Source organism: Chinchilla lanigera, unplaced genomic scaffold, assembly GCF_000276665.1.
Source record: "Chinchilla lanigera isolate Chin_1 unplaced genomic scaffold, ChiLan1.0 scaffold00012, whole genome shotgun sequence".
In the NCBI taxonomy this organism is placed as follows: domain Eukaryota; kingdom Metazoa; phylum Chordata; class Mammalia; order Rodentia; family Chinchillidae; genus Chinchilla; species Chinchilla lanigera.
The window spans coordinates 6,156,862-6,178,454 of NW_004955413.1; the positions used below are offsets into that span (position 1 = coordinate 6,156,862).

Here is a 21,593-nt window from a genome sequence, read left to right on the forward strand (position 1 = left end):
GTTGGCCTAATCATTTGTGTGTAAGAGAAGACTACATATTGCAAGGAGTGAGACAACTGAGACCAATTTTCATCCTTTTACTGAGGAAGAAAAAAATATTTAATATTTTGTTGTATAAGGAATAGTCCCTAAGGCAGGTACTTACAATCCTGACCTCGGACCCACACACACCTGTTTATAAAGCTATAGGGCAGAGTGAGGTTGGAAGTGAAAAGAAAGAGGCTAGAGAACAACAGAAAATTGGTAGGAAGCAGGGGGATGCAGAAAAGATGACAATAACCACACGTATGCCAGTCAAACGCTTTTAGTCCCTGCAGCAAATCAGAAAGATGCCAACCAAGTTTCCACCAGCTGGTGACCCTGCCATGGATACAGGAGAAATACTCAATACTAAGGGAATAGGTGATAACAAAACTGGGCCACAGCTACGGTGGGACAATCCCGAGGGAAGAGGGTGAGTACCAGATTTTGCTATTTGTGTCACACAAGCTAGAAAAACCCAACCTCTGCCCCTGGGAGGCAAACCTACATTCCACGTCCTTGCCTTACCATACAGCACACTCCTCTTCTGGAGAACTGAGACGGTGGCTAGATGCTCCACTCCAGGATAAGGCTGGGCCGTCCTGGTTGTCTAGACTGCCTCTTTATAAAGATGGCGTTAGGGCAGGTGGATATGGTGAGAATTGCGAACATTTTTAAAAAGAAAATGAAAACCAGAGAAAATGTCAAAGCTGCCACCATGTAGCACCAGCAACCAATTCTTACACTTCTTCCTGCTCAGTAGTCCCCCTCCAGAAGGTCACATAATTGGAACAGCTCTTTCTTCCCTGTAAAGTCTGCTGATTCCAGGTTGTGACCTGGACAGTAGGGAGTGTCCACTTGCAGCTGCGTTGTCCACGAGGGCCACCTTAGGTCTCCTTGAGGACATTTATCTTGGCGCAGATCTTAAGGGCAGGGCCCAGTTTGATGTTCATGGCACTCATAAGATGTTCTTCTTTAAGTAATAAAAGAGCCTGTCCATCAATCTCCTGGGAACGGAACTCCTCTGCGATCTCTTGGCAGCCTAGGACAAGGTGAGCACATGTATGAGAAACCGAGGCGCACCAGAGATAAGAGGGACCAAAGATGAAACAGCAGGCTGAGCAACAGTTAACCCAAATCACTCGCCCTAAACTCGGTTACACAGAGGATAAGATGGTGGGCTTTTGGTGGGCTTTTTGTTTGATGGTTCTGGGGAGTGAACAACCTAGGCCTTTTGCATTGAGCTGCATCTCTAGCCTTATTTTTTTTTGAGGCAGAATCTCACTAAGTCACTAAATTGCTTGAACTTGTGATCCTCTTGCCACAGCCTCCCAGATTACTGGGATTTCAGGCATGCACTGCCATACCTGCCTGGCAGCAAATGGAATTAGAGCTACTAGCTACTACTTTAAAAGATCAAAAAAGGAAAATCTAGCCAGACATTGTGGTGCAGACCTGTAATCCCACACTTTGGCTGAGGCAGGAAGATGGTGAGTTCAAGCCCAGCTTAGTTACTCAGTCACTCAGCAAGACCCTGTCTCAGTTTCAAAAGGGTTGGAGGTGTAGCTCAGTGAAAGGCCCCTGGTTCAATCCCCAATACCACAAAATAAACAAAAGGAAGCTCTAAATTACTTAACCACAAAAATTCATGTGGGGAGATGAGAAACCAAAAAAAAAAAAAAGTGTATTTTCTTTCATAGTGGAAAAAGATTAAAGTTAAGAGCCTTTGCACCAGCCAGGCATAGTGGCACAAACCTATAATCCCAGCACTTGGGAGGCCGAGGCAGAAAGACAGCCACAAATTCAACGCCAGCCTGAACTACACAGTGAGACCTTACCTCAAAATACCAAAAAAAAAAAAAAAAGCTTTGCAACAATTCTGTTAAGAACTCAGACTTCAAATAGCAAGAAAAATAGGGTGATTTTTTTTTTTTTTTTTTTTTTGAGGTACTGGGGGTTAGACCCAAGGCTTTAACACTAACCACCCTCCTTTTTTAGTACATGTATTGATTGTGGGGAGTTAATACATGTACATAACATATTTTGAGACAGTCTGCCTACACTGTCTAGGCTAGACCTGAACCTGCCTTTCCAGAGAGCTGGGATTATGGGTCTGTGCTACCAGGCCCATTTTGGCAATTTTTCTCTTATGGAGAAGAGACTTGCCGTAAGGAAAGTTCCTTACTTTCCCTTCTCTGTTGGAGAAAAAAGTCATATTCTGATAGGGATCAGTTAATCACACATAAAACATCCAAAAATTGATGGTAAGAAGTAACAGCTGAGTCACAGTAAGAAAAGGAAGCACTGCAGAATTGCTGACAGGGTAAAAGACAAAGTAACCCAAAAGGAAATTAGCCAAGCTATGGGCAAGCAACTTGAATACCAAGGGAAGAGCCTCTCTAGTACCAGGCTCAAGTCCCACCTGCTCCCCAACTGTTCTGTTCCTGCTCACAAAGCCCCTGTGGACGATGCCACCTGGGTTCCACAGGAGACCCCTCAGTACCTTGGAGAGAAGCTATGAACTCATACACCTCCTCTACACTCCAACGGCTCGGATTACTGGACAGGAACACAGGGTTTATGCCGTGTAACTCTGGCGTTGGTGGTGCCGTAATGGTATTCCCTAGGTCACGTTCTCCATGCCCAGCTCGTACTGACAGTGGCCCAGGAGATGTAGGGGAGAGTGCCTCGTCATAACTGGAGTTATCTGAACCCCGGCTGGAATCCTCTTGACCCTAGAGAAAAGAGCAAACCAGAGGTCAGGAATAAGTTTTGTGAGTTCTCCCCATTCACCCTGGGTTAAGCACAGAAGACAAACCAGTATTACCATTTGTCAAGTACTCTGTGCTTCATCTGCCCAAAGTCTAACCTCAAGTGGCTTTCAGGTATGAACTTTCTGCCTTCCTTGATTCTACCCTCGTATCTCAAATACAGACAGTAAGGATTAATGGACACAACTAGCAATCAGGTGAGAAGAGAGAGAAGGGGCCAGAAACACAACTGACGTAAACCCGAGCTCTGCTCTCCTGTCTTTTTACCTGGGCACAGGAGGTGCCCCACCGCCCGTTTTAAGTGGCCAGCTCTGCAGCAGCAGCTCACCCGGTGGCGCTTGCCCTGGATCTTGGCTCGGGCGATGTCAGAGGAGCTGCGGCGGGGCCCACGCCTACGAACTCGAGCGTAGTTGGCCTCTTGAAACTCTTTCATTTTTTTCCTCTTGAGCCGGAACTGGTGGCTGCAGCTCACATTGTATCTGCAGGTCAAGGCATAGACAGCAAACCGGAGGTCAGGAGTAAGGCATAAGGGTGCTAGAAGAGACCAGTCACTACTCTGCCCTAAACGTGAACTGGTATTTTAGGAGTTGACTTGGGGAAGCAAATGAAAGCAAAGAGGAAGACATGCAGTATCAGACTGTGAAATGGCCCTGGAAAAGCTGTAACTGCAGTACAGAAACCAGTGCTGAGAGAGACAGGTGGTGCCCACGGTACCTCTTGGCACAAGTCATGGAGCAGAACCTCTTAGAGCCTCGGAACTGTTCTGCAGGGGCGTACTTCCCACAGTACTCGCACTTCAGGAGGTTTGCCTTCTTATCTAAATCTGAAAAACAAGGGGTCATTGAGAGTTACCATGAGCTTCTGCTCCCCTCAGCCAATCCTAGCCCACAGCTAGGATTCAACTTTCTCAGGGACTACCCCTATCTGCTACACAGCCCGAGTTAAAATCCCTAAACCCAACACTGGGAAGACGTCTACGTCTTCAAGGTCTTACTAACCTCAACCCAGACAATTTCCATTCTAGATGTCTTATTAATTTTATCTTAATTTGGGGCTGGGGATTTAGCTCAGTGGCACAGCGCCTGCCTGGCAAACGCAAGGTCATGAGTTTGATTCCCGGTACCGGGAAAAAAAAAAAAAATTTTATCCTAATTCAAACTTCAGATTTTAATTCCAATTCTAAATAGGAAAGAGGAACTCATCACTAATGCCTAGAAAGATTTCCGATCCCACTCCTGCAAAGAGTTCAAAAGCCTAAGAGAATTTGAGTGTGATGGTACATGCCTGTAATCTCAGCACTTAGGAGGCTGAGGTGGGAGAACTGCTGTGAGTTTGAGGCCAATCAAAATATATACTGAGACACCATCAAAAAACCAAGGGGGGAAAAAAAAAAATGAAGAAAATTTTCGAATTGTAATATAAACTACATAAAGATTACATATAGATTATATAATCTAGAATAAGCAGAAGAGGAAATTAAGAATTTAAATGTCATGTTGTAGGCTCAGAATATAGCACAGTGGTAAAGCATTTAGCTAGCGTGTGTGAGGCCATAGGTCCCATCCCCAGCACTGAGGGGGAGAAAAAGCATACATGTCGTAGAAGTTATTGTATAGCTTTTAACAGCACTAAATACCAAACCCAAGGCCTACTCTGAAATACAGTATAGTTTCTGTGTATAGATAGACTTCTAACTCCTACTTTAAATAAACAGTTACTGTTTTACACTGGATCCTGAGAAACATCTCTATAGGCCTCTGGCCCTCAGATGGGCCTCTAAATACTCACCAGCAGAAGGGCTGTCCCCTCCTAAGGGGCCACTTGACTGACTTTCACTCAGGCCTGTTGGGAGGCCGGTCTGTAGCGGCTTCTCAGACTCCTTTAGTAACTGAGAACAGCCCACCTGTCCCAGAAAGAAGCACACAGCGAAGTCAGCCTAATTCCTTCCTGTCTCTCCACGGCTCTCCCCAACATTTCCCACCCTCATGTCCTTGCCTGGTCTGAGTTAACAGCCAGGTCTAGTTCACAGAGAACGCATTCCACCGTGGCAATCAGAGGTTCTAATTGGCTTTTCCAAAGAAGCCACTGGAGAACAGCTTCCTACCCGCCTCCCTGTCTGGTCCTGTCCTCCCTAAGATTAAGGGCAGCAAGGAGTCAAGACCCAAGTGCCAATTCTGCTTCTGACTCACATTATGAAAGTGCTTTCATCTCTTCTGTAACTTTCTTCATTAATAAAGCCACTCAGTTTACCTAACTGAACAGTTTTAAATGTTACTTTTCTTTTCCCACCATTTTCACTTTTCCTTTGTCTTTCCTTCTTTACAACTAAAGGACAGTATCCTTGAACATTCTCTACTTAAGTAATCCTGTACCTTTTGCGTGTAGAAGAATCTGGAAACACAATCATGGAATCCCCCCAAACGCCCCCTGTAGGGCACCACCCTCACCGGAAAAGGTTCTGCTCCTTCCTGGATAACAAAGCCCTCAATGATGTGGGTGAGAATTTGAGGCTTCACGATGGCCTGCGGGGGCTTCGAGTCTCCCATTTGTCTGGACACCATGGCCAGCGAAGGAGGTGGTGCTCCCGGGGTGGGGGCCAGGGCTACGAGCTCACTGCTGGGGGGGTTGGCATTCATGCTGGCCCCGGGGTCAGCTTTCTCTGCAAGACACACACATTGAGGACAGACACAAGACGGTGTGACCTCTCTGCTCAGCCACCCGTGCTGAGCCAGCTTGAGCTTCCACAACGGTAAGTGCTCGCATTCGTCTGTCTACAAAGTTCAGGCCCACTGTCCACTACACCAGATTTATCTTCTGGCTTCTTCAGGACACACTTCTCTATTCCCTCTGCACCCCAACAGCACTGCAGAAGTCCGTCACTCACCCGCAAAACTGCTCTTCTCCTCCATGACCTTTGGGCTCTCTGCAGCTGAAGACGCCTTGGTAGGCAGCATTGAGCCCAACGTGGAAACCTCGTCTCTCTCCTCCTCCGACTCAGCTTTGCGCTTCACGGCCAGTGTCTGGGGCTTACCCTACAAGGTGAAGAACGGAAAGGAAACTAAGATTTAGGCATGATGGATAATAAGGAACTACAATTATTCCCATACTTTCAGAGAAAAGTTCCTTGGTTCCATACCCACTCTGTACACTTCCCATGATAGACTAGAATTCTTGGTCATCCCCATTTTGTATAACATCTAGATCAGGACAAGAAAACGCAATCATCAGTTGTGACTTAGACCATAAGACCCTGTATTCATTGCAGACCAATCAAGAACTGTCTGTGTAGAGATTTATTCTGCTCAGGTCACGTTGGTCTAACTTAGAATATGTCCAAAACCCCAGAAGGATTTCAGTTATAAATTTAGAAGTATGAAGTCTAAATGTTATATATGTTAACATCTCATTCTTCATAAAAAGAGCAGGAAAAATGCCCCAATTGACCCTCTTAAACTTTTCTATTAAATGAAGCTTTCTTTCCACTGATGGGAACTTCAAAACCACTGGACATTACTCACCGGTAGGTGCACAGACTGCATGTAGAAGGCAGCGGGGACCTGGGCAACCACAGGTGACGATGTGGTGGCCGCACCCTTTACAACATGTGCTGTCCCCTGCACAGGAGCAAGGGTCATCCCAGGAGCCAATGTAGGAGGACACTCCTGCAGTGTGCCGGGAGCCTGAGATGAAGGTGGGGAGGAGGCCAAGTGGGCCTGGCCAGGCTGCACTGAACTTGGCATCCCCCGGGAAGAAGGGGCAGTGGCTGCAAGCTGTGCCAAGCCCAAAGCCTGTGCCTGGGCTGTACCTGGCTGCCGGGTACCCACAACTTGCACAGGGATATGGGGTGGTGGTTGCTGGGTAGCTGACATCTTTGTAGCCCCTAACTGAGGAGGTTTGATAGGCGCTAAGGGCGGCTTGGACTGGATGGGGATGGGCGGCTTGGGGGTTGGGTCCGGTGGAAGAGACAGCGGTGAAGACTGAAGCATAGGTTGAACCACAAGGGTCTGGGCTTGCTGCTGGGACTGGGAAGGTGGGACCTGCTGAGTAGGAGGGATCTGTGGTGGTTGAGGGGCAGTGAGGGTTGTGGCTTGTTGCTGCTGCTGCTGTTGTTGCTGCTGCTGCTGCTGCTGCTGCTGTTGCTGTTGCTGCTGCTGCTGCTGCTGCTGCTGCTGGGCCAACTGCAGGTGTGTGGCTGTGTGCAGCAGCTGGGACTGACGGTGCTGGAACTGCTGCTGGTGGTGGATGGCGATCTGCTGCTGGATCACCACCTGCTTCTGCTGGAGGTGGATCTGCTGCTGCTGCTGAATCAGTGAATGGGGCTGGATCTGTGTGTATGTAGCTATAGGAACAAGCCCAGAACAGAAAAAGGGCAGAAAAGCTCAACCCTTCTAAATTAAAATTGTCTTCCCAAGGTCAAACTAGTTTTAGAATCATATGTGAATAGAAATTGAGTCTGCGTGGAACTTCAACAGCACCTCACCCATACTCTCTCCACTGAGCCAGACGTGACTAACACTTCTAGTGTCCCACATAGGCTTGCACAGTCATGGGACAACCCTTAGTGGTTCTCTTGTCTACTTTCTCTATTCCTACATGTCCTATTCTTTGACTCCGTGCTGAGCAGAAGAAAATGAGTGGCCCCTGGTCCTGGAGCATTTTCTCATCCCTTGAACTCAGGTCAGTGTTTGTCACATATGAAGCATTTAATAGTTACTGAAAGAATAAATACCCACAAAGTTAAAGCTACCATCTTCCCATGAATCCCTCAGTTTTTAAAATTCATCAGTCTAGGTCACTGTCTGAGAAGTCGTAAGAGTCAGCAGCTCTTGGTGCTGACTTTACTGAGTTTCCTAAACTGTAAACTGGAGTTGACAGCCTCCACCCCTATACTTTACCACACTGTCCAGAAACACAGTGTGCAATATGAAAGCACTTTGGAAACAGAGTGTGACAGTATTTAAATACCTATGAATAATAACAATTAGCTTCTGTGAGTAAATTATTCAAATATATCAACAACTAACATATCAAAAACAAAGGTAGCAAAATAACATTACCAAGATATACACATCTAACTCCATCTTACCCAGTCTGAAAGCAAGTATAAACTAGGGTTATAAAGGTTGTTTACTCTCTCATCTTTATCACAGGTACAGATGATCACTATTTGACTAAACCACGGCTCTACTTGCTAGTCTTAAGTACTCTATGGCATTTATACTCTATTTGCCATGAAATGATGAGTGAGGACAGGATTCATCCCTATTCTAAACTGGAAGGACAGGGAATCTACTTTTCAAAGATGTATCACCAGCACCTCCAAGAACACAGCAGGCAATTCACTAAGAACTGGGTAGATAGACAGATGAGTAAACCAAAGAATGCAGGAGCCTGAGAAAGTGGGATGGCCTAGTGTAAGCTGAATGCTGCTTGGGGGAAGCATTAGCAGTCCTCCTGTCTTGGACTAGCATTAGCATGTTCAAGGTTGATGTGATTCCCTTCCTTCCACTATGCCAAGCCCGGGGGGTTGGGGGGGGACTGTTTGCTGAAAATTTCAAGCAAGTTCTGGGAAACAGCAGCACTGTGAGAGGCAACAACTCACCTGAGCTAATAAGAGTCTGGCTGGGGGCAGGGGTGGCCGTCCGCGTCAGGTTCATGCCCACATTCTGACCACTCCCATCTGCATCTGCCTTCTTGGCTGCTGCACTTTCCACCTCTGTCTGGCTGCCCTGGCTCACAGTCACTGTCTGGGCTGCCGGCAGGGGTGGGACCACTCCTGTGCCCTTCCTGGGACAGCCTGCCCCGCCCATTCCTGAGGAAGGCAACTGACCCAAACCCCCAGGTGCCTGGCCACCTCCACCTGGACCCAGGGACCCTGCGAGGCTACTCCCACTGCTTCCACCAGCCTGACTGAGGTTGAGGGACTGGCCTGAGGCTCCCGAAGAAGCCTGTGCCACAGCAAGGGCCTGGTTTGAGGCCTGCGGGAGGCCGGAGACAGGAGAGGCTCCAGGAGGAATGCCCTTCTGGGAGGAGCCTGGCATTGGGGCCCCTTGAGCAGAGGCCTGTTGGTTCCTCACTGCCAAGTTCTGCACCTGAAAGATATTTAAAGAAAAAAAGAGATTTCTGTAACAGATTAAAAAGCAGCACGCTTTTGCCAGTATCACACTCAGCTCATACCCCTGCCTCTATGACACTACACATGAAACGCTCTCCAGGCTCGCAGAGAGGAGCTTTGTAAACAGCCGATTTTCAGTCTCCTTCATTCACTATCATGTCTCTTCAGCATTCATTCTTTCAAGATGTCCCTCTGATTCTCCCTTTCCTCTCCATGCATTCCTTCAACATCTACCAAATGTCTGATACGCTCCAGGTACTACAGTGAACACTAGAAATGCAGGGATCAAAGACACAGTCCCTGCTCCTAATGAATACTTTCTGTTAAAGAAGAAATTCAGCAGCGATGATATGATAATATTCACAAATATAAACAAAGTTCTGTGGCAGCAGAAAGGAGATCAAGGAAGTCTTCCCCAAAAGGGTGATATCTGATCTCACAGCAGTGAAACTGGGGTTCTGAAAACATTGCTAATAGCATTTACAAGGCCTCAGAACCAAGAAAGAACATGGTACTTTTAGAAAAAATACTTCATTATGTTTGGAGTGAGCTGCAGAGGTGGAGAGAAATGAAGGGAAGATTACTGAAGCAGAAAACTGAAGTAGAAAACTGAAGTAGAAAAGTACCACTTGGTGGGTTAAAATAAGAAGGTTCTCACTGATATGTTTGAGGCCAGCCTGGGCTACACTGTGAGTTCCAGGACAGCCTCAACTACACATGGAGACCCTGTCTCCAAAAACAACCAAGACCCTGAACTTTAGAAACAGCAAGTTTATTTGCCTTAATCATTGTTATAGTCCTCGAACCTAACACAGAGTCTAGCAAAACAGTTGAGAGGAAAAGAATATGAAGAGAGGAAAGGAATTATGACTACCTGATTATAGGAGCCACTGAAAAATATTAATGGTAATAAGCACAATAAAATCTATAGTTCTATGTTCCTTTATAACTGCTTTGTATAAAATTTGCCATCATACCCCAAAGATGAACACTCACACGCCCTGACAAACCTAGAACTCCACAAGAGATACTGCCACCTACCCCAGGGGGCAGGTTACCCCAGGGTAACAAAAGCCTGGAAATGATCCAAACTGCCCTCTCCAGAAGAGACTGTGAAAAGCTACAGCACACTTATAAAATGCAGTATTAGGTAAAAATTAAAATAAATAATGACTACAAAATAAATGGATCTTGACCATACACATTTTTTTTGAGAGTCTCACTATGTAGCTTAGGCTGGTTCACTCACAGTGATCCTTCTGCCTCAACCTCTTGAGAGCTGGGGTTTACAGGCATGCACCACTGGGCTCAGCCATGACAAAGGATTTGCAGGCCAGCATGGTGGCACGCACTGTAATCCCAGCTATTTGCAGGAGGATGGCTTCAGCCCAGGAGTTGAAGGCAGCCTTGGCAACACAGTATGTGGCAGGCATCTGGGATCTGCTTCCAACTCACCCAAGGGCAGAGAGGAAGGGCCCAAAAATGTCCACATTGATAACTGCTAGAGAAAAATAAAGTACACTAGGATTCTTTTTTCTCACTGTGTTAATGTTTGACATTTTTCATGATAAAAAGTACTTTTTAGAAATATATATACAGATGCAGCAAAATCATCTAAAAGAAACCCAAGGGAAGGATAACCCTAAACATCAAAATGATCATTAGCATAGTTAGGGACAGACAAGAGATGGGAGGTAGGATTAATACTTTTTTCCTCCTGTGGTGCTAGGGTGTTATGGTTTATATCTGGATGTTCCCCCAAAGCCTCATATGCTCCTAGGTGGAGCTTTTGAGAGGTGGCTGGATCTCGGAGGTGTAATACTGTCAGTGGATGAATCTACTGATGAGTCTGTAGCTAAGTGTGATTTAGGGGGTGAGCCTGGTCAGAGGACATGGTACTGAGGGCGTGGCCTGGAAGGGTCTATCTCCCTTCTCCCTTCTGGATCTCTATCTGCTTCCTGATGCTAGGCCATGCTGTTTCTCTGCCATGCCCCTCTCCCTTGGAGCCAGCTGACTATGGGCTGAAACCTGTACAAACCATGAGCCAAGATAAACTTTTCCTCCTTTAAGTTGTGAGTTTCGAGTACTGTGTTTCAGTAGTAAGAAAGGAACTAAGACACAAGGACTGAACCCAAGGGCCTTGAGGACGCTAGACAAGTGCTCTGCCACTGAGCTAGGTTAAAAACTCAGTTAAAAATTACTGAATAAATCTGGATCTGGTAATGCACACCTATAATCCCAGCACTTAGGAAACTGAGGCAGAACCAGTGTGAGTTTGAGGCCAGCCTGGGCTGCATAGTGAATTCAAGGCCAGCTTGAATTACATAGCAAGACCCTATCTCAAAAAGGAAAAAAAAAAAAAAAGAAAAATTTATAATAATGTTTTCTTACTTAAAAAAATTTAAATCCTGATAGCAATTTGGAAGAGGATTACAAGCAGATAAGACTAAAGTCAAGTGGCTGGGGATTTAGATCAGCGGCACAGCGCCTGCCTGGCAAGCATGAGGTTGTGAGTTCAATCCCTGGTACCGGAAAAGAAAAACTGAAGTCAAGATCATTTAGAGAGCTACTATGGAGAGCCACGTGAAAGTAAGAACCTGAATTCAGACAGTAGAAGTAAGGAGGATGGTCTGGCTTTGGGCAGAAATATTTACAAGAATCATAAGGACTGGGTTCTAGGAACAAAGTAAAATGTCATCTAAGCTGCTCGTGGTGGCACACACTTATAATCCCAACACTTGGAAAGCTGAACAGGAAGGTCACCATGAGTTCAATCCTGTCTCAAAAAAACCAATAAACAAAAACAAACAATAAAAAAAAAAGTCATCTGGCAATTACAGATTTTCCTTCCAGCTTCCTTTCTACAGTGACTATTTCCAACTTTCTTTTTTTTTGTTTTGTTTTGTTTTTCTTCCAGTACCAGGAATCGAACTTATGACCTTGCGCTTGCCAGGCAGGCGCTGCACCGCTGAGCTAAATCCCCACCCCTCCAACTTTCTTACTGTTCCTATCCCTTCCCCTTCTCCTCTCTCTTCACCTCTGAGGAGAAAATAAAAACCATTACCTGAACTTCCTTCAGCCACTGCACCATCAACTCTCTGCATTTACTGACATGTGCCTCTCTCTTTTCCCTTCTCTCCCTTCCTCCTATCAAAGGGCAGCCCTCCTCCAGGAACAGGATCCTCTCAGCCTGCCTTCCAAAGACACGGGTTGCAACTGCAACCTCTCCGTTCTCTGGCCCCATCACCAGATCTAAACTCACATTTCCCTCCCTAGCCTCGCCCTCCTTTGCACGGCTGAGCTCCCCCATGTTGACTGCACCCATTCCCACCAGCCACTCACTTGCTCCTCAGACTCGCACTGCTTTAGATTCAATCCATTCAACCCCACTGAAGCAGCTCTCCCTCCATATTAATAAATTCATCCTTCTTTCCCTTCCTACTACATTCAAAAAGGTGAGTACCTTTCTCTCTCCCTCCCTCCCTCCCTCTCAAACATTCTGCTTTCCTGTGGTCATGAACACAACACAGTTCAGGTTTTCCAAACTCTCTTACTCTTGCCCGCCTCCCTCTATCAGCCTGGAACTGCCTTTCTAGGGGCAGGCTCCTCCCAATCTTCAGGCTCTGTGTTAAATGTCTGCTTCTTCACATACCATCTCGCTAAGTCCCTTTAAATATTCCTTAGAGGGGCTGGGGATTTAGCTCAGCGGCACAGCGCCTGCCTGGCAAGTGCAAGGTCCTGGTACCAGAAAAAATAAATAAATAAATAAATAAATACTCCTTAGACCCCACTGTCATGTGCATGGTCCCTATGCTCACTTGTGTATGAGCCCAGACCTCTCTGAGCTCAGAAACTACACAGACCTGCTGCCTATCTCCTTGTGTGTGGCTCACAAGCACCCTAAGTCTGCATGTCCACAACTGAATGTCACTGTCACCATACTACTCTCCAGGGCTCACCTGGGACACAGTACCAGCAGCACCTGCTGCTGTGTCGGCTCTCAGAGCTGCCACCCTCCTCATTCCGTCAAACAGTCAGCTCGCCTCCTTCCATGACTCTCCAAGTCAGTCTCAAAGCTTTGAGTTTCCATCCCTCTTCACTGCTAACTACCTAACCAAGCAGCACTGTCCTCCACCATTACGGATCCCCATTCGCGTTCACATCATTCCCATTTAGTTTCCGCACAGGAACCAGCACGGTCTTCACAACTGTCTCCCCCGTCACCTGCATGTTTAAAACCCTTCCTGAGATGCCCACTGTCCTTCACAGAAAGCCTCAGATCTTAAACACAGCTCCCAACACGCTGCGAGATGAGGTTCCTTCCTCCTGATGGGTCCCCTTGCCAAACTCCAGGAAAACAAACCTTTTAATCCCTCGAGCCAGTCAAGCTCCTGTCTCACTAGAACTGTGCTGCTGGCCCTCGACACGTTCCCACATCAGTATCTGGCAAACTTCTCCAATTCCAATCTCACCTCCTCCCTTTCTATCCCTCACCCCAAAGCTAGATTAGGTCGCTTTCTGTACCACCAGGGAATCCTGCATTTCCAGTGAATCAATTACCACACCATTCAGGTGAACATTTTTTAATGTCTAATGCTTCAGTGGTCCATGGTCCCCACAGATGCAGTAATCATGATTTTCTGGGCATTCAGGCTAAGGAATGTCTGACACATTAGTAATAAACAATTTAGGAAGCCAGGGATTTAGCTCAGTGGTGCAGCACTTGCCTGGTAAGCATGAGGTCCTGAGTTCAATTCCCAGTACCCAAAAAATTAAGAAATAAATAAATTAGTAATAAACAGTTTAAGACTCTTGTGTGCATGTGTGTACGGGGCTGAGGGTTAACTAGGAACTGAACCTGGGGCCCTCGCATTGAGCTGTATCACTAACCCTAACCCCACTCCAGCCCACCCCTTTTCTGGAGACAGTAGGAAGACGTGAGGTCACTTGCCCAAGGACTTACAGTAAGTAATGGAGCCAGATTCTGACCCAAACACCAAATGCACACCTTTCACTACTCTCCTCTCTCTCTCCATACTGATGCTCAAATATTTGATCAGTGGCTAGATAAATGAAAAACTGTACATGGAAAAAGGATCAACCTTGTCCCTCGCTCCCACTGCTACTACCAGAATCCAAAGCAAAGGTATTACTTTATACATGATCCCAGAGTATGTTCGCAGGTTCCATAACTTCTCTTCTCCAGGCAAGTGCTCCCACTTGCTTCCACCTAAATGAAGTACTTTTCTTAACCTGTTAGTCTCTTGTTCAATAGCCAGGGGGCTGGGGATTTAGCTCAGCAGCAAAGCGCCTGCCTGGCAAGCGCAAGGTCATGAGTTCGGTTCCCGGTACGGGAGGGAAAAAAAAAAAGAAATAGCCAGTAACTGTTCGGAGTTACCACCACCTCATTTTCTTGCCTTGTAGGCTTCTCCCTAGCAATGACCTCTTCTTGCAGGCTTGTTATTTCCAATTTGTTCATGCCTTTCTCCCCAACACCACTACACACATTCATATTTACATACATGAGCTACACCCTTATACCTGTTGGTCGCTCTACAATTAGTCCAAATCAAATCCTACCCCTCCTTTAAGACTGCTCAAGGATCTTGCAAAGTAATACAGCCAACTTTTCCCTCAAGTCGTGTGTCACTCCAAGTTAATACCATTTAGTCTGGCACCTTTATTCTCTTTCAAACTCCCTGAAGATTTGATTCACATTTCTTTTTAATCTTCCAAAATACCCAACACATTACTGAAAAAATCAATAAAAAGAGCTAAATACTTGCTGACAGCCTGAAAGAATGAAGTAACTATTATAAGATCCTAGCTTGTGTCCACCCCATCAAGAACTAAAACTTAAAAATATATACGAATTTTAAGAATAAGTCATAAACTATAATGGTAAAGAAAATTTTAAGTGAGGAAAAAGTGAACAGGAGTTGACAGTTGAGCCCTACAGTAACTCATGACCAGAAAGAACCAAACATTCTTCCTGAAACTCAGCCAAATCTCCCTCACATCTACCAATAAAATTCCCCCAAGTATCCCTTCTCTTCAGCAGACATTAACAGAGACTGTCTGAAAACACCTGAGCCACACAGCACTACAGAAAACGAAGAGGAAATTTACCCTGTACAGAAAGTAAGACTTCCCAGATCCAGAGGCTCTTTTCCGACAATTCCCTAACTGAAACCAACTCAAAAGTTGTAAGGTACTCAAGCTCCATAGGGGTTAAGGAAAAGGACAGCAAAACACACAAAAAGAGCTGGACGTGTGATCCCCATGCTCAGGGGGCGGAGGCAACAAGAGGAGCAGGAGTGGGAGTTTCAGACCAGGGCTACACAGCAAATTCAAGGCTGGCCTGGAATATACAGCAAGATCCTATCGGAAAAAACCAAAAAACAAACCACAACTCAAAAACAACAACAACAACAACAAAAAAAAAGCACAAAAACCAATAATCTGACAAGCAGCAGTGGGGCAGAAGGCGGGCGCTGGCCATCACACCCTTTGCGCTCGCCGGCGCTGCCTCCATGCTCTCCACTGACCTGATCTGCATCCGTGTGAACTCCGGGAGACTGAGCCGAGGGCACCTCCTGCTGGACAGCGGCCACCGCCCCGTTGGGCATCAGGATCAGCTGGGAAGCCAGAGGCACATTCCGGCCCAGGGTCCGGTTCACCTGCAATAGGTTTCCCAGCTGTGGCTGGCAAGGAGAGGGAGAGAAGAGCAAAGAGAACAGGAGGAAAAGAAGAGACAGAAGAAACGGAAGGGAAGGACCACAACACAAAGTAAACGGCAGATATTCAATAGCTGGGCCCTGCCCCTCTGCACATCAACCCGGGAGCCGCTCAGTGCCACGCGCAAGGGATCACCCCGAAAAAAACCCAACTGTGTAGACGACTATGGCTGATAATGAAGACTCAGACATCAAAGAAGTTGAGACCAAGGCTGGAGCACACAGTTACATGTAGCCAGCAGATGGGCAGAAATAATACTTGGAATTTGTGTACTTGAGGCATGGGTTTAAGCTTAGACTACATCTAACAATAATTTAGTCACGAGTTAGCACAGAATGAAAGAGAACAGTTCCGGGGCAGGGGTGTGACCCAGCGGTCGGAGGCTTGCCTAGCACACAGGAGGCCCTAGGTTCGATCTCCAGCAGTGCAAATAAGTAATAGCTTTCACTCGCGTCCTTACCAGTGGGGCACAATTACAAACTACGCTCAGGGATGTTGGTGCCCGCGTCTGTGACTTACCCGCAGGTACATCTGGGCCTGGGACTGGTTGAGGGGTGGGGAGGTAGTGTTCCCCAGTAGCACAGACTGGGTCAAGGTGGTGGCACTGGGGGAGCTCACGCTCTGGGATCGGCTGATGAGCTGGGCAGCGGAGGTGGTGGCCAGGTTGATCTGTGTGGTACAGAAAGGAATCGGAACTAAGGATGTGGGACAGCGACACGGTCAAGAACAGTGTTATCTCACTCTCACAGAGTCAGAGAACAAAACCTCTCCAGCCAAAACAGTCATCCAGGCGATTCTGGAATGTTATAAAAGTCAAAAGAGGAAAAAGTTACACTGGCGAAAGCATAACAATGAAAAGGGACGGATTTTATTTCTCCCTGAAGAAGAGTGGCAGGGCACAGTGGGGCACACCTGTAATCCCAGCACTTGGGAGGCTGAGGCAAGTGAACCAAAGCCAAGTTTGAGGCCAGCCTAGGCTGTATAGTGAGTTACAGGCCAGCCTGAACTACACAGCGAGACCCTGTCTCTAACCAAAAAAAGAAAAAAGGAGAGTTTCCTCTTCTTCCCCAGTTTTCGTCTTCCTGACTTGGGTTTCCTATATAGATCCAAGCTGACTGCCCTCCTTTTACTGCTATTCTCTCCCTAAGGGCAATAAATGTCCACTATAGCTCAACCAACACACTCAGGTCAACTGTGCAAAACAAAGAGCCGGGGAGGGTACCGCGCCAGAGGCACAGCCGCACTCACTGAGGCCTGGGTGGTGGGCGCCTGCTGCTGCGCGGTGCTGGTGTTCGGAGAGCTGGCCTGCCGACTGGCAGCAATCGTGGCCTGTATAGAAGAGAAGGGAAACAAGAAAGAGAAGAAACAATAAAGGAAAAAGCTTTCGGTCTTCCAATTAAAAAAAAAAAAAAAAACCACAATCACAAAACGTGGGGATTTCAGGTAAAAACAGAGAGACTACTCTAGAAGAAGGAAAAGTGTATCCACTATTCCAATAACCCTTACCCTACCACGCGTGCTAACCCAGGAACCCCAGGCAGACAAGCAACTTGGCCTCCCCTGCTTTAGAAAGAACCACCTTTCAGCAGGTATCATCATGAATCACTGATAAATCTCAGCAGAACTATCCAATACAAATGTAACATGAGCTACCGAGCACATCAGTAAGAAAAGAAACGGGAGGCATTAACTTCAATAATTTATTTTATCTAACTCTATCTAAAATATCATTTTAACATGTAATTAGTATTTTAAAATCACTGAGCTATGTTACATTCTTTTGCCATTATGAGTCTTCAAACGCTAAAATCTTAGAGTGCATCTCAGGTTGGACTGGCTATGTCTCAAGCGGCTCCCACGCTGGACAGACCAGGTGTGGGACACAGCCAGGCCCCACGACTCTTCCTGCAAAGTGAGAAGAGAAAGGCCACACACCCCCTCCAAGAGGACAGAAGGCAAAGGCAACTCTGTTCCAGGCTGGCTTCCTGAGTCTCCCCTACACTCCCACCTGGAGCACCTGTCCCTCCCTCGGGCCACCGGCTGCTGACCTCTCACCTGCTGGACTGCAGCGAGGCTGTGCAGCTGGGCATTGCTGAGCTGCTGCTGGAGCATGAACTGGTGGAAATACTGAGCCGCATTGGGCTGCCGCTGCAGAGCCTGCAGAGCCTAGGGAAGAAGGCAGGATGCGACGTTAGAATCGATGACTCCTAATGCCTGTTCTGTGCAAATCACTGTCATGTGTGAAGGGAGCCATGGGAAGAGGAAAAAGCAAAGAGGACAGAAGACATATGACTTATCCATTTCTACATTAGAACAGCTGACTCTGTATTGGTGAACCAATTAATTCTACGGTCTACCCTCATATATTAAGGTAAAACAGTGCAGCTGGGCATGGTGGCACAAGCCTGTAATCCCAGTACTCAGGAGGCTGAGGCAGGAGGATCACAGAGTCGGGAGGCCAGCCTGGGCTACACAGCTAGTTCAAGAACAGCATGGACTACAGAGCGAGACCCTGTCTCAAAAAATCTAAATACATAAATAAAGTAAAACAGTGCAGTTCACATGAACTTTTATTTCCCTAAGCGGGACCTGCAAACATACAAATATAGCAATGACTAGACAGGTTGAAAATACGTAAGATTTCAATTAATGAAAAGAAGAAAGTGAAAGATATATTCTGGGTATACAGTAATGAATACAGAGCCCTAAGAGGTTAGAAATACCTGTAATGAAAAAATAAAGTAAGTGGCTCCTTCTGAAAGATTCTATCAGGTAAAGCTGTCAACTAGATGGCTTTTTATTTTATTTATTTATTTATTTTTGGTACCAGGAACCGAGCTCAGGACCTTGCACTTGCCAGGCAGGCGCTTATGCCGCTTAGCTATATCCCCGGCCCAAGATGGCATTTTAAAATAGTATAGTCTAATATAAACGGATGCTTATTAAAATGATACTGGTAACTTGCTTTTATTCTTAACTTATTTTACAGCATTTTCTTTTTTTTTTTTTTGAGACAAGGTCTCACTAAGCAATTCAGGCTTGCCTTGAACTCATTGTGTAACCCAGGCTGGACCAGAACTCAAAGTTGCTCCTGCCTCAGCCTCCCAAGTGCTGCTGGAACTACAGATTTGCACCACTACACCCAAGTTAAAGGGTGTAACAGAAAAACAAAATTTTAGTCTCTTTGCTTGCCCAAACTTCATAAACTCCTAAGATTCTGAAAGCTGGAAGAGACCCTAAATCCTCACCTAGTCCCACTCTCCCCAAGTGCTGTAGAAGAAATTGAAAACAGTCACCTTCCAGCACTATGCCCACCCCAGCCCAACACTCACTGGCCTCACCTGAACCGCCTGCCGCTCATACAGGGACATCTGCGCTATCTGGGGCCGAGAGCTGCCCCCGGAGCTGGAACTCCCGTTGGTGGAACCCGTGTTCTGCTCGCTCTCAGTCTCCATGACAGCAGCCCAGGCTCCCCACCGCTGGTGCTGTTGCTGGCGCTGGTGGTGGTGCTGGTGCTCCAACTCAAGACCTAGGCAGAAGTCACACCTGGTTAGAATTACACCTCAATCCCAAGCTGTTATTTCATGTGCTTATTCAGGAGCACAGCAAGTCCTTAAGTTTCCTAAGACTCTCCTCCTTAAAAGGCCTTAGAACTCCCAAAGTACAACAGTCTTAGAACCGCATCTTCCCCACCTGCCACCTTTGAAGCTATTCAGCATCTCGAAAGAAATAACCCTTTCATATTGGCTGTCATTAAATAAAATGGCCAGAACACTAACATGGCATTCTATAATGCTGAATCCACGGCAAATCCCCATAGCACTTTTTAACAGTTTAAAACCTCACTTCAATCTTGCTGTTAACTTACTTGGATCTCTCTCTACAGCCTTATCATACGGTGATAAAGGTCACCATTTACTGGGAAGCCTCCAGTTGCCTCCTTTGACTGGGTTAGGAGCTTCAGCTATACAGTATTTCTTTTCCCAGTGCTAGAAAGTAAAAAGTATGGGTTCCATTGTATAACTGTTCAACTTTTTTTTTTATATGAACTCTTTATGCTAGTACAGGTTTCTTCCTCAAATTAAAAAACAAAAAACAAAACAAAACAAAAAAAAAATCACCTGGAATGAGGACTCTATCCTGTCTCCAGGAAGGCCTTCCATGTAAGTATGAACAGGCCACAGGAGCACAGGAGGGTACAGACCTCAAAGGCACAAGAGCCACCCTTCAACCCACACAGCCCAGAGCTGCCTGGCTCCAGCCCAGCTGCTGAGGACAGAAAGCACTTCACGCACATCACTTTCCTGCTTCTACCTCAGTTTCCCTACTTGCAAAGAAGGTTTCACACCAAATATAACAGATCACCTTTCCAAGTGATTTGCAGGTATGAAATATACTAAGCAGCATCTTAACAAATGACTCCCAGGTACGAAATATATTAAGTATGTTAACAATGGAAAGCTTCAAAAAGATTCCACTTTTCCATGTACTAAAGTGTCAGAATTTTTCCACTGGGACTATACTGAAATTTACAAAAAGACACATGAAAACACTGCTAAGACCCAAGCAAGGAAACAGGAGATGAGAAGCAAGAAGAAACATTCTTCCCAAGTAGCACGAAATGACAGCAAGGTTTTGGGCCCATTCTTTGCTTTTGCTTTGTTTGTTAAATGTTCATACTACAACTACATTCTCTACTTTTGAGGCACTGGGCCACTAGAAACATCAGGCCACCAAAACTCTATTTGGTTTAGGAACATAAACCTCAAGCCAGAATTTCTGCCAAGGGCTGTCAACGGTTTTATCAGGGTGAGCAGACTTTATCTGGGGAACTGCATCCAAAACAATAAGCAAAGTAAATAAAAATCAAACCGGTTGGCCTTGGCAATAAAGTTAAGAAAGTATCACCTACTCCATTCCCAGCAGCATCTATCACATCATTATCTCCCAAGAGCCTATCCATCTCTTCCTTTGCGTTTAGGAATCGCAAACAGTACTGTAAATGTGGATAGAACCCGAAAGTACATAGGTCAACTGGTATCAGCTCCAACTCCAGTCTACCTTCTCCCCACCTCTTTTGCCAAAATATCAAAACACTAAACAGATACAGACCCATGAATCCTCAATATCAGCATGTGAAGAAAAAAAGTGGGTATTAGAGGCAGCACGGCATAGTTGCATAGATCACTGGATTTAGTTCACCGGACCCAGACAGGAGACCCCACGACGGGCTATAGAAGGGACAATACTTCCTACATGCACGTGTGAAAATGCTCAGAAACTCCACGATCCCCTCATCGCCCCCAAAATGGAAGTCTTTTCCCCTCAGATTGTGAAAACAACACAGAAACGGAAAGGGGGCGTCTTTCCGTGAGGGAAACGTGTCATCAAAACCGGGATTCCTAGAACCCAAGCGCAACCACCCACTCAGGAGTGGGAAATGTTGTGGTTGCACGATGAGATACACAAAGTGAAGAGGACAGTCTGGGAGACACAATAAACTGCGAGGTCCAGATTTAAACTGAAAGAGCAGGGAGAGGTGGATCTACAGCGGTCCCTGAGGCGCTAAGCCCGGTCGTCCCGAGGTGAGAGGCAGCACTCGGGCGACTGCGGGCCGGGTCGACAGAGGCGCAGCCCTAGGAAGGGAGCCAGAAAGGGGTGCTGAGGTCACCAGGCGGAGGAAGGCAACATCCCTAAGCCTGATACTCTGTCCTGGGGGAAGAAAGGGGCATGCGAGCGGGCGGAGAGGAGGGTGGCTCAGGAGAGACTGAGCCACAGCACGGGGAGTGACCCCAGAGCAGGACAGCGCCCGCCCAGGGTCTTGTTCTACATGGGACCTGGCTGAAAAGCCGCCCCGACCGCCCCGACGAGGACTCGCACCCCGGGAAGGGGCAGCCGCGGCGGGCGCGCGGGCGGGCGGCGGGGAAGGTGCGCTGGGAGCGGGGAGC

At 46.7% G+C, this 21,593-nt stretch overlaps 2 protein-coding genes across 2 annotated transcripts; both read right to left on the bottom strand.

Annotated features, from left to right (window-relative positions):
• Window positions 1-72: 72 nt before the first annotated feature.
• Phc1 (polyhomeotic homolog 1 (Drosophila)) lies at window positions 73-19,599 on the bottom strand. The gene is made up of 15 exons (XM_005378897.2): window positions 19,514-19,599; window positions 18,987-19,174; window positions 17,701-17,811; window positions 16,894-16,974; window positions 16,165-16,314; window positions 15,456-15,611; window positions 8,395-8,884; window positions 6,311-7,131; window positions 5,677-5,824; window positions 5,240-5,451; window positions 4,581-4,695; window positions 3,507-3,615; window positions 3,121-3,271; window positions 2,525-2,756; window positions 73-1,063 (listed from the first exon to the last, which is right to left on the bottom strand). The coding sequence occupies exons 2-15, from the start codon at window positions 19,098-19,100 to the stop codon at window positions 909-911; spliced, it is 3,045 nt and encodes a 1,014-aa protein (XP_005378954.1). The 5' UTR covers window positions 19,101-19,174; window positions 19,514-19,599; the 3' UTR covers window positions 73-908.
• Window positions 19,600-20,759: 1,160 nt separating this feature from the next.
• Window positions 20,760-21,593, bottom strand: LOC106147940 (atherin-like; the record flags this gene model as incomplete). Its single annotated transcript, XM_013511456.1, is given in 1 exon segment — window positions 20,760-21,593. A coding segment is annotated over 1 exon segment (403 nt), but the record flags the coding sequence as incomplete, so codon positions are not given.